This window comes from Lampetra fluviatilis, chromosome 49 (genome assembly GCF_964198595.1).
Source record: "Lampetra fluviatilis chromosome 49, kcLamFluv1.1, whole genome shotgun sequence".
Classification (NCBI taxonomy): domain Eukaryota; kingdom Metazoa; phylum Chordata; class Hyperoartia; order Petromyzontiformes; family Petromyzontidae; genus Lampetra; species Lampetra fluviatilis.
Window position 1 is genome coordinate 748608 of NC_136323.1, and position 12759 is coordinate 761366.

Here is a 12759-nt window from a genome sequence, read left to right on the forward strand (position 1 = left end):
TCTGGAAGTGTGTTGGGAGGCTGCCGATGCAAAGTCGGAGATTACTGATATTTGTCTACAAGTACAACGTGAATAGACAACATGCAAAAGCAATGACTTCCAATTACATTTGTACAACATCCAACAGATCTCAACAATTGCAGCACTTGCTTGTTGCAAACATTTTGATTGTTTATTTGGACATCAGCAGGGGCATTGCCCCCTGGGCGACACCGACACCCACGTGATCACAATGTCATAGGCGACGCAACTTAATTTTTTTGGTTTCAGGTGCTGTAACAAGGGAATGCGACTGAAGGTTTGAGTGATCAGAAAAATGAGAAGTATGGCTTTTTAAGCGTGGAGGAAATGTTACACAGTGTTAGGGGCAGAATGTAAACTCTACGTTTATTATTTTTATAACTCTTTTTCAACGGAGCAGACATTTACCTGATCACCAGAGGCAGATGAACGAGACACTTCTCTATCCTACAGCAGGCCACATTACTTTCACTTAAGACCACAGCTCTGTGGTCTACACGCTCTCTAAATGCTGGCTGGCATTGAAGTGCGCTGCACATGAATGACATTTAAACCCGTGACATTGCTTTTCTGTGGTTGCGGTGCTCAGGCTAAACCTGTCAACCTCAGGGGAGGTGGGCACATGTCCTGGCTAAAGCAGAGATCGGGGGTGGCCAAACCTTATGACGCTGCGAGCCACAAAAGTGAAATATTCACAAGCCGCAGATAACCGCAAGTTACACGGTGCGGTGGTCACTCGGCCGGTTCACTTGCGCTGGTTGGCCGAGATTTTTTGGATAAAAAAAAAATCGGTGGGAGCGCCGTGGAAATGCTCATGTCCCGGGGCCGCGTCCACTTTAGCAGTTTTCTCCTATTTCGGATAAAATTAATACCACAAAGTTACAACTGATTTGCCCCTCTATCGAGTTGCACTTTGAACCGACTGGGAGCCGCACGTGGACTGAGTCACGGTTTGGGCACCACGGGTTTATCCGCGAGCGGCGCACATTCTGGCTGACAACACGGTAGAGTTGGATGGCTCCGTCAAAACGAAGTTGATCGTTGTGAGTGGGAGCTGTCATCCACCTGTCATAACATTGATACAGTTTCTGCAAAGAGAAGAAATCAGTTTAACACGTAGGCTTTCGCGACCAATATCATCCATAATACAGGTTTTTTTTAGGTTAGATCGCGTAAATGTGTCGTTAAATCCACCAGCACCCGACACTGCCAATCAGTAAGGTTTGTCATGCAAATATGCCAATTCATGACTAGTACAGCACACCGGTGTGTTGCAAGAAATCCACAACATTTACAATCTGAGTATGACCTTTCATCAGCAATTACAACGAGCATCATCAGGCACAGCCAGATTTTCAGAAGAAATCAAGTGGAATGTTGAAGATGAATCTATTACTTACATCTTGAGATCACGGTGGCAATGCATATTCAGATTTTTCTTTAATCCAAAAAACGTAAGCAACGTGTAAATCATTAAGCGCAAAAGTGAATGCGTAACACCGTGATAACGCTATTTGACAACAGTTCACATTCATTGTCCACCTGTGGTTTACCGAGCCTTGTAGACTATAACATTCGTCTCAGCAGCTGGGACTTTTCCATGAGATTTCATTGACTCAAGAGTTCGCAGACAATACCGAGGCTGTGGCCCCAAGCTGTTCAGCACGAGTGGGAAGAAAACACACTTTGAAAGGGACTTTCAGCCACACACGTTCCTGAAAGCAGGCTCTGGTTACATCACTGCAGCATTACCATCCTATCTTTTAATACCAATGCAGTGATTCTACTAGAGCACTCTTATGGTATGCAAAAGTCACTTTAAAGTTATATGTTCGCATTCGCTGGGTAATATAACTCGTTATGACAGCTTTGGACAGCTCAGGTAGCCTGCAAGGTAAGAACCACGTATTTGTGGGCTGTGCTTTTCTTGAAAACCTACAAGTTTGTCTTGATGTGGGTCCTTGTTCAGTCTTCTCTCTCGGTGCATTTAGTTTTCTCCCCTTTTGGTTTGCAACTGTGTTTTCAGCATCATGTCATGTAGCAAGTCCCAGTGTACCACCTTCCAATAGGATGACCCACAGAATTACTCTTGAAGTCACTTCAATTGCTTTCTTTATGCACACGACGGAACATACTTTACGTGCCCTGCAGTGTCCGTTGCATGCCAATCAAACCAATGTCTTTTAATTATTCACTCATAGGTAGTTAAGAGCCGAATGAGACCAAGAGTCTTTCACAAATTGACAACTCAGTTTAAATAAGCGCAGCAAAGCAGAACGTTCTAAATATTAACAGAAAACTCAGAAAAACGTCGTTTATTGTTTTTTTTTCTCCAACAGAATAAACAAAAAAACCCTAATCGACAGTTGCGGGCATTTTAATTATTATTTCGTAACAGTTTCATTCGTAACTTGTCAAACAATAACGGCGTATCAAAACCTGAGAGGGGAGCGGGTGCTAAGCGTAAAGCAACATCAAACCACTCCTTTACAAACACTATCAAACTGCAATGTTAAACTTTTGGAACATGATGATCATTTGGACTTCGTGTCTCACATTATAAGGGTGTGTCCCTCTGGGGTGGCTTGGCACGTAGCAGGTGCTTTAACTGGGGCAGCAACATTTTTGTGTAAAGCCCAAAAACAAATTCACACCACTGCAATGTCCTGTTTGAGTGCACAGGTGAATATGCCACAATTGAGATAATTACATGTTACAGATAAAAATAACAATATCACCACGTTTCAATCGCAACACATGCAATCGTCATCAGGTGAAACATATCGCGGGATATTTCTCACCTGATTGTTTGTGTTGCGATCGAAACGTCATGATAGTTATTTTTATTATTTTTTATCTATCTATGTGGCTTTACCGACAGACCCAAGAATATGAATTCCTGCAGCCACAAAAGCTTTAAGTCAAGATTTAACATTTTACAGTTTGGGTTTTTTTAACGTGCAGTCATTGGTTGAAACTCAACTCGCTAAATTTGAGCATCATGGTTAATCACGGGGTTACGTCTCCTGAGCTTGAACTCAAGACCTCAGCAGTGCTGAGATCAGCGCTCCGACACGGCATCAGCTTGGCATGTAAACATCTCACCCCAATAGCCATTTCACTCATTGTCACTATACAGGGGTGCAAGAACAGCAAATTCCAATTATTTTATCAAATTTTATGGTCTTGTGTGTAACAATTCTAATTTATCCTGTCTCGTTCATACAGCAGCGTTACCTCCATTAGACCGTCGCTTGCATGCAACTTGGAGCCCTTTGTCAATCCACTGCTGGATGGAGGCCTCCCCACACCTATTTGACCATCCTTCACCAAACTTATAAGTGTGGGTTGGTGAAGGGGAGGCCGGGGCCTGGTTCAGATACCGCTCGCCACGGCTGTTAGCAATCGCCGGCAAACAAACTCAAGCTATTCGGGTTCACAGCGCAGCACGCTGATCACTTGCCCCATCGCTCCCCTCGTCATTTGCATATAATTCGCCTAAATTGTGAAAAAAAAGAATCTATATTAACCTCTGACTCTACACATATTGACGTGCATAACATTAGCCTCCCTCAGCCACCGGGCTACCTCTGGCTCAATCTTCACGAAGGTACTGCTCGGGGAGTTCCTCTTCCTGCAAGTACGCGAGCTGAGAGGATTTGGCTTGCGGGGAGGAGGAACCCTTGCTGCCGGCCTCTCTCTGCTTTGCCAGCAATGCCGTGCGCTGGATCTCCCCCACTTGCACCTTGGCCACCTTCGTCTCAGCCGCCCTGGCCAGGGCATGAGCCTCCTCCAACTGCTCCTGCAGCAGCTGCAGGTGAGTGAGTGCTACTTTTGCCGCCGTTTCCACACCTGGCAGAGAAGAACACACGAGCAATTGTAGAGTTCATGAGGTTTTCCCACCGGCACTAGGGTCTCGTAGGGTTGTCATCAGTGCCAAGTATGTGCTCGAATATTAAAAGAGTAAATACAAAACAAGCCGCAGTTGATGTCGTGCAACAAATTAGTATGGCGAGATGGATCTCAGGGGATCATAAGACTGGATTGGCAAATCTGCGCGATACTTGGCAATCCATTAACCCCATTGTCAAACCCAAAAAGCCTAAGACGTCCATATAATTGCCTTTTAACTATCCCGAGAGCAAGAAAATGAAAAGGGCATAAAGCTTTTGCCTTTACAGTACCAAACGTTTAGGAACAACATTGTTTACTCCTATAAAGTTATAAATCTTCCTTCAAAATGCATCCTGAAGCAGAAGGTTAGTGCTGGATACAACAATCATTTGCAAGTGTGATTTGTAACTTTCATCCTTTGCCATGTATCGATAGTAACATTTTAACGTGCAATTTTTTACGACTGTCTTTGATGTTGTTTTGCTGACTTGCTTAAGCTGGGGAATTGGTGTACGTATGCAATATAGAATACGACGTTTCGATTTCAACACAAACAATCGTCATCAGGTAGAAAACAAACCTAGTGAACTTAGAAATATAATGCAATACAACAGAGAGAGTCGGCTAACGTAAGTCAGCACCTTACCTGGTTGATTACGTTCTTCCAAAGATTGCTAAATTTGAGAGAGAGACAAAACACAGACACGGAAACACACGGACAGACACACAAGCAGAGAGAGACAACACAGAGACACACAGAGAGAGACACACACAGTCTCTCTCTGCTTGTGTGTCTGTCTGTGTGTCTTCGTGTCTGTTTTGTCTCTCTCTCAGATTTAACAATCTTTGGAAGAACGTAATCAACCAGGTAAGGTGCTGACTGTTGTTAGCCGACTCTCTGTGTTGTATTGCATTGTATTTCTAAGTTCACTAGGTTTGTTTTCTACCTGACGACGATTGCTTGTGTTGCAATCGAAACGTCTAATTCTATTATTTAATTTATTTTCTTTCTACGTGACTTTACCAAAAGAACCAAAGAGTAATTCCTGCAGTCACGAAAGCTTCAAATAAAGTTTTATGCAATATACTTGATCTTGTTTACATATTTATTTTTTGTGATTTGTTTTCTTTTCCGAAACTTTGCACTCCGATCGTTGTCTGTATTGTTTGTTTTTGTAACTTTCTGAACCACCCGTATTGGACATCTGTGAAAAAGAGCTTCATAGCCTATTGAATTTCTCCATTCATAAAGACATTCTGATTCTGCATTGGGCCAGATATGGAAAGACGAGGAGGAGGGCAAGAATGGTGCTTGGTACCCATCTTAGATAAGCTGAAAGTCGACTCAGATGGCTAGAGGGCCCTTTGGTAAGAAGACAAGAAAACCATAATAATGTGGCCACCGGCATAAAATTGTCTATCAGGGGAATTTTTGAGACGTATGCAGGATCTGAGTCACCACAGCCTCTCTTTTCTCTGCAGGTGGTGGGGGAGAGTGTTGAATTTGTTTCCACAAAATTTAGTAGTACTCAGTCAGTGAACCCATGGCGCCTGCAGGGTTTGTGCCGTGACCTCCTGCTTCACGTGGCCTTAACGTCCACATAGCCTGGCACAAGTGCCGGGGTGACGTCACCGCCACTTAGTGGCGGTTGTTGTTGTTGTTGGGGGAGTGTGCGGAGGGCGGGTGGCAGCAGAGGGCACCTGCTTTGAAGGCAGCTTCGGCCGCCCCTTTCGAGAGGTACAGCGCCGCAGTCCACGTCTCCTCCATCTTCTGACACTCTTCCTGCCGCCGGATGACCTGCGGCATCACAACAGATGATTTCACGACGGCAGTGGTGCATCGTGAATTAACGTCGTGAAATGTTCCTTCGAAAAAATATCCAGAAGCAGAAGATTACTGCTGGATAAGGTCACATTTGCCAATGTGATGTAACTTTGATCCTTAACTGTGTATCGATAGTTTAATGTGAATGTGCCATTGTATTGAGGGATCACTGCTGTGTGGCGTTATCTTGCTGTGGTCTGGGACTGTCTTGTTTTTGCTGCCTTTCCCAAGCTTGATAAATCAGACTTGTCTGTATTTAGATTGAGTGACTTCCTTACCTTCTTCTATATTTTGCACTCCTATCATGTGTTTATGTTTGCTGTTTAACTTGCTAACCCACCCCTCCTGGACATCTGTGAAAAACAGCTTCACAGCTCATCGGATTCCTCCTCCTGCATCTAAATAAAGATTCTGATTCAACACATTCGTCAATCACATTGTGACCTTATAATGAAAAATATAAAATAGGTGATATTTTGGGAAATGTCCCTTCTTCCACCATGGATCACCTGCCAGTGTCACCACACCTCTGGTTTTGGTCGTCCGCTTTATCTCTCTCGTCACCCTGCACTACGGCTCACGGGAGAACTCTCCACAGCAGCGCAACTCAAAACCTCCTCCTCTACACCAAGGACCAGGACCTTCACTGCCATCCGTCGCTTCTCTGTGGCAGCCTCCGCCATCTGGAACGTGGCCATGATCATCCCCACTGGTGCACATTCAGAACAGCATTCAATCTACAAACACTTCTAAGAGACACTTAAAGGCCCCACATCTCTTGTCTGGCTTTCCGAGCGACACGAAGCCTGGCTCTACGCCTCAGAGTAATTATGCCTGTGAAATATTGTGCGTGTTAAGAATTGCATTGTTGTTATTATCATTACGTCTGCACGAGCTTCAACAATAAGGTTCCAGACGGACTCCTCATCCTTCGAGCTGAGCTGGGCCATCAGGTCCACGTACTGCTGCGAAAGCGATCCCATCGTGTGTAAGGCCTGCTCGCCAGCACACACACACACACAGAAATAAGCACACACAGAGATAAGCACACGCAAGTACATGCGTTTCTTCTAATCCATGCTGCGTACAAGCACCACACTGCAGGTCACAACTCTACTCTTTGCGCTTCTGTCCTCACACTGCTCCACTTTAGAATTCCCTCCCATCGTCTCTTTTCCCAAAATTATAATGTCCCTGGCTCAATGCAAGAAAGCAAATGCACTCACGCTTATTGATTACCACTTCGTCAGTGCTCTCTGTTGCCAGCCGCTCGTTGTTGTGGGTTTTGTGCTCAACCATCATTATTTGACATGCTAACAGGAAACTATACATGGCACCTCCATGCCAGCTATGCATGCGACTTTTAATCACTTGAAAAATGGAAACAAGCTGGAATGTTTCCTATTTACTTGTTTAACAAGGTCAGAACCCGAGAGACCGGGATCAGTCTTTTTGCAAGAGTGACACGGGGCATGAGTCTGCTAGTAAGGGACAAATATTGCTGTGTACCGTCCCAATTGAATAATTTGTGGATCATTTTCAAATTTGGCAAATTTGGACCCCAACGCCGACTCTTGTGAATGACGTCAGGGCATCTTTAACGCCCACGGTGAGTGAAGCAGTATACTATGGCTACTACACCCACAGTATCGGTGCGGCGCTAGATTTGAACCGTAAACCAACTACTAAACTATTTTTTATTTTACCAGGTTAAGGCCCACTAAGCTATATACAGTAGCTCTTTTCAGAAGCGACCTGGGCACAACTGATAGCTCAACGAAGTGGCTTACCTTGTGGAAATTTACAGCGGCCAATTACTCTAAACGCGTGTTGAATCTTCATGTCGACGGAAAATCGGGAGTACCCGGAGAAAAATCCATGTGACCATGGCAAGAACATGCAAACTGCAAATATACAACAGGCGTCAGAACTGAACCCTTAAACCTCCTGTGAACCAGGCGAGCGAGTTAACATCTCGCCAGCGTGGCACGCCGCCTCTATGACAAGCGGCCAATGCGCCACCGCTGGGCCACATCACCACCGCCCAACGGTTGTGTTGCGAGTGCTGCGACGCCAACGTGCCTTGGTGTATCTGTCGAGGGAATCCAAGAGGGCCAGCGCAGCCTGAGAGAGAAAGGCAGTGGCTCCATCCGTGGCCAGGGAGGCAGCCCTTTTGAGCAGCGTCTCTTGACTCAGAGAGTTTGCCTCGGGGATCTGTGTGTTGCCACGCATTCATGACACAGGTAACAATCAATTACAGTATGTGCCGTCATTATGAATATCATTGACAAAAAATCACTTTGAAACGAGATGCATTTCAAGTGTTTGACCCAGACCTACGAGAAGAGGGTATCTCAGTAAATATGAATTACTGTGCTTACATATTTGTCCTGGTTTCATTAAAAACATTTTTAGTAGTTTCACAATAGGGGCCCATGTTGCTATATATGCAATCCATAACATTTAAAAATTTGACAATGACAACGGCACACAAAAGCCTACACTTTTAATCCACTGTGACGCAGAAGGCGTGTAGTATCTCCCGGTTAATACACCTGCAATATTAACCAGGGCCGCCTGTCGGATTCCAACTGTGAATTTCTGCAAAAAGCGGTGAACGTCAACCACTGGGCCACGCCACTGCCTCAACGTAACATTTAAGTAAAATCTTGAGGTGGGTAACTCCGATTCAGTTGACATGGAATCGCTCAATACATTTGTTTGCTCATGACATATGGGTTAATTCTTGCAAATAAGAACCATAATTTAGCATGAGGCACACATAACAAAGGTAGAAGAGGCAGACAATACAAACAAGACCGTGCAAACAAATGACCATCCCGTTAATCAGGAGAGTGAATTATTACATGCCAAACATGAATACACACATGCTAAAAGACAAAGATCCCTCGCGTAACCGTGTAGACTGTTGTGCCAAGTGCTGTTAGCAAGCGCCTATTCAGGCCTTTGTGGCGCACAAGGGGGTGGTGTGGGCAGCACCACGCTTGGCTGTCTTTGTCTCCCCAGTGTTTATGTTTACATAGAAGCTTGATCAATTCCCACAGGTACATATAAAGTACGAACGTGCTGACAACAGTCAGGAAATTACGAAGTTAACAGCAGATCACCTTACCTGCAAGGAGACACACACACATACACACCACGCGTGAACATGCACCACACGTGCAGTGGCACGCATGATTTGTGAAGCAGAACGTGTACATAGGTACATAATAAAATTGACGTATTAGTTAGTTCATGTCAACCCTACTACCAAACTAGGCAATACCTGAGTTTTCATTAAGGAGGGAAATTAATCAACTTAAGTCAGATAAAAAATGCCACTTTTAAATCACATAAAATGAGTAATCCTTCGTTTTTTAAATATTTAGTTTTAGCAGTCACTACCTCCTGGAATAATACACGATGCATTTGTATTTACAATAGCCTCCTGATTCCAACTGATGAATGGGATATTGTCCATCATGTGTAGATTATTTTCGATTGCAATATTTTTCAGTATGGACTAAATGCATTTATTATGCAAATTTTAAAGGAAGTATATGGTTTCATCCTGTACCTGAACAGGATACTCTTTTAGCATGGACATCGAATTTATCTGTACTGTTGATTTTTCAAATAATTGTTACATGAATACATGGCACTAAATGAAATAAAAAATAATTGGAATGCCGTGACTGATGAATCCCATTGTCCTCAGAACCTGGAAAATTCAGAGTGACCGATGTCACTGATCAGTCATCAAGGATTGCTGCAATGAACTTGAAGACTTTCACAAGGGTATCGAGGTGTTTGTTCAATTTCATTTGAAGGAATGGACTGCGTGCGTAAGGAAACCAAAAATTACCAAGAAAATGCACGTTGTGAGCCATCGTGAACTCACTGGCAAACACGTCACCTCATTGGGTGCCACGGTGGAAAGATGTTAACTACCTCGCCTGGTATACAGGAGGTCGTGGGTTCAATCCCAACTCCTATATATTTGGAGTTTGCATGTTCTCCTCGTGGTCATGTGGATTTTTATCAGGGTCCTGCGGCTTTTCCCTCCACATCTAAAATCGTAATTGGCGGCAATAAACTTCTGCATGATAAGCCACTTCTCGTTGCGCTACCAATTGTGGCCGGGTCACTTCTGAAAAAGTTTTATAGCTCAGTGGGCCTTCCCTTGTAAAATAAATAAAAGTAAAGTTTTTAGCTTAGACACCGTGGTGCTCGTGTGTGTGTGTGACTGTGTGTTGGGTCATACAGGGAAGACTGGTACAGCACAGAGGGAGGCTCCTGCCAGCGCCCCGGCGGTCCCCAGCAGGCGAGGGCCAAGCAGCCGGCGTGCCCAGACGTGGAAGCTGCTGCGCTTGGGAGGCACCAGCACGGACCTACGTTTGAGCACAGAGCAGAGGTCACGCTTTGGGACAGGGGTGGAGAACACACGGCCCGTGCCACACATCCGGCCCGTGACTTCACTTCGTATGCACCACAGCCACATCGCGCCAGACCACTTCAACACGGTCTGCACAGTATATTTGTCATGGCATACAGCTTCATGCAGAAACAGAACATGTATACTGGAGGAATCAGATGAGCTATAATGCTCTTTTCTCACAGATGTCTAGTGGGGGTACGGGGTAAGAACGTTACAACAATACACCTTAAATTCGCACGGTGTGTTATTGGTGTTGATCAATGTTGTTGGTGTTAATCAATGTTGTTGGTGTTGATCAGTGTTGTAGTTGATGAGGTGTGCAGTGTTTAGGGTTCCGTTGTCGAGGCGGCAATGTGTGTAACGAGGTGTAAGTAACGAGGTAACCACGCGTGTCGTTGATGGCCGACAACTTGACGATTGTGAATACGATGAGGTGCAGATTCCGCGTTGTAAGGTGTTGATGACGAGGTGTTGATGACGAGGTGTTGATGATGACGCGGTGTTGATGATGTGATGATGACGCGGTATTGATGATGTGTTGATGATGAGGTGTTGATGAGGTGTTGATGATGTGTTGATGATGTGTTGATGATGAGGTGACGATGACGAGGTGATGATGACGTGATGTTGATGACGAGGTGTTGATGACGAGGTGATGATGACGCGGTGTTGATGACGAGGTGATGATGACGCGGTGACGATGTGTTGATGACGATGTGTTGATGATGCGAGTTTAAGTATGCGCATTAATTGATCGTGATGTTATGCAGCTGATAGATGAGTTTGTTTTTATGTGACTGTACGTTGATGAGGTGTTTGCAAACGTTTGTAATGGATGATGATGATGTATTGTGGTTGATTATATAAATCTGACTACGAGTTTAAATGCTTGTTGAGGTTTAAGTTGACGACGTTTAAGTTAACGAGGTGTAACTTGACGAGGTGCAACTTGTTGCCACGTGCGCTGACGGCGTGTGGGTGGGACGAAGTTAACCTCCGACTAGCACGCTTGGCTACGTACGGTGCGAAAAAAGTTCACTGTACAGTAACGATGAGATAAGACAGTGTGTGTGTACAGCTCAACACGAGGACTTGTGAATAACTTATTAAGTGAGCAGTCAAGCAGTGGAGTGAGACCACGTCGACATGGGTAGCGAACTGCACTGCGAACCCGGCCACCCGAGTTCGAATCCCGCTCACGGCCTACATCAGTGTGACGCTCTCATCTCAACCGATCCTAGGCCCTCCCCTAGGTCGTCTCAGCCTCAAAATTAGTACCCTAGCGCGATGAAAACATCGCCACTGGGGAGACAAAGGCGGTCGGGCGTGGTGCTGGCCACACACAGCCGCGTCCCGGCTTTCATCTCGCGAAGAGCACTTGCCCTGCCAGTGTGCGAGAGGCTTTGTCGCCGATGAGGATGACCTCTGTGTGGTGCATGTGGTATTGCTGGCGAGGCGTGACCGGTGCTGGCGCGTGTGTGTGACGACGAGGTGGTGGCTGCTGATGGCGAGGTGGTGGTGGTGGTGGTGATGAGGTGATCCCCTCCTCCTCGTGCTCCCCACACGCACCAGCGGAGCAGTCGCAGAGCAGCGGTCGCCACCTCGCGGCCTCGTGTGGAGGCCATGCCGAGCACAGTGACGAAGTCGCGCACAGCGTGACGCACTCGCGCGTCTCGGTTCAAACGACATGACGTCACGCTTTGTGCAACTCGAGGGCTGACGTCACGAGCCCCGACGAGCCGTCAAGAGGATGACGTCATCTCTAGTCCCCTCCACGCACTCTCCTGCCTCTCCCCTCTCATCTCACTCCACTCCCCTCCACGCACTCTCCTGCCTCTCATCTCACTCCACTCCCCTCCACGCACTCTCCTGCCTCTCCCCTCTCATCTCACTCCACTCCCCTCCACGCACTCTCCAACATCTGTGGTTGCCTATATAGGGCAGCATTGCACTCGCCCAACGCATCAGCATGGATATTTAATGGCTTCTTTAAAAAAATCCTTTTTCACGATATCAGAAATAACCCCCCCGAATCAATACTGCCCCTTGCCACCCGTAAGCCACTTGCCTCGAATGTAAAATCTTTTCCCACCTGACCCCCCCACCCCAACTGTGAGAAAAGGGCCCCCTTTCAAAAGACTGCCACAATGTTCAATAAATGTGTAGTGTCAATGATTCGGAGACAAGGTTTGTAGGAGGCACCTTTATTCACCACCATTCACGGTCTCGTCCACACACTCTCCACAGTAGCCCAGCCTGTACACAACACCCGCCGTCTAACACTGACGGTGCTGACTGAGATAGCCGACTCCTCTCCTTCGTAGCGCAGTGGCTAGCAGAGACGTTTAGCGGCGACGAGACGACAGCGGCGACGAGACGAGTCTACTCCTAGCACCGACAGCCCTGAGCCCCCCGCTCTCGGCTCCTTTTATGCTCCCGGCAGCGCGGCCTGGCTCCCCCTGACCACGCCCCCTTCTCGAACCCACCGGCAGGTTCCAGGGGCCTCCAGACGGGGTCCTCCGTGACCCTTGCCCCAGTTCCTCCGCTCTGCCCACACCCCGTGCTCACGCCCTCACCG

The 12759-nt window shown here is 46.4% G+C and overlaps 1 protein-coding gene across 2 annotated transcripts; it reads right to left on the reverse strand.

Moving 5' to 3' along the window:
- Positions 1-2320: 2320 nt before the first annotated feature.
- On the reverse strand, positions 2321-11848 carry DIABLO (diablo IAP-binding mitochondrial protein). Of its 2 annotated transcripts, none has more exons than XM_078877835.1 (6): positions 11751-11848; positions 10008-10134; positions 7823-7954; positions 6625-6735; positions 5617-5713; positions 2321-3873 (listed from the first exon to the last, which is right to left on the reverse strand). In XM_078877835.1, exons 1-6 carry the CDS (start codon positions 11804-11806, stop codon positions 3617-3619), a joined length of 780 nt encoding a protein of 259 aa, XP_078733961.1. In that variant the 5' UTR covers positions 11807-11848; the 3' UTR covers positions 2321-3616. The 2 variants fall into 2 exon arrangements, with proteins under 2 accessions (XP_078733961.1, XP_078733962.1); XM_078877836.1 differs by lacking the exon at positions 11751-11848 and adding an exon at positions 11564-11656.
- Positions 11849-12759: the final 911 nt, after the last annotated feature.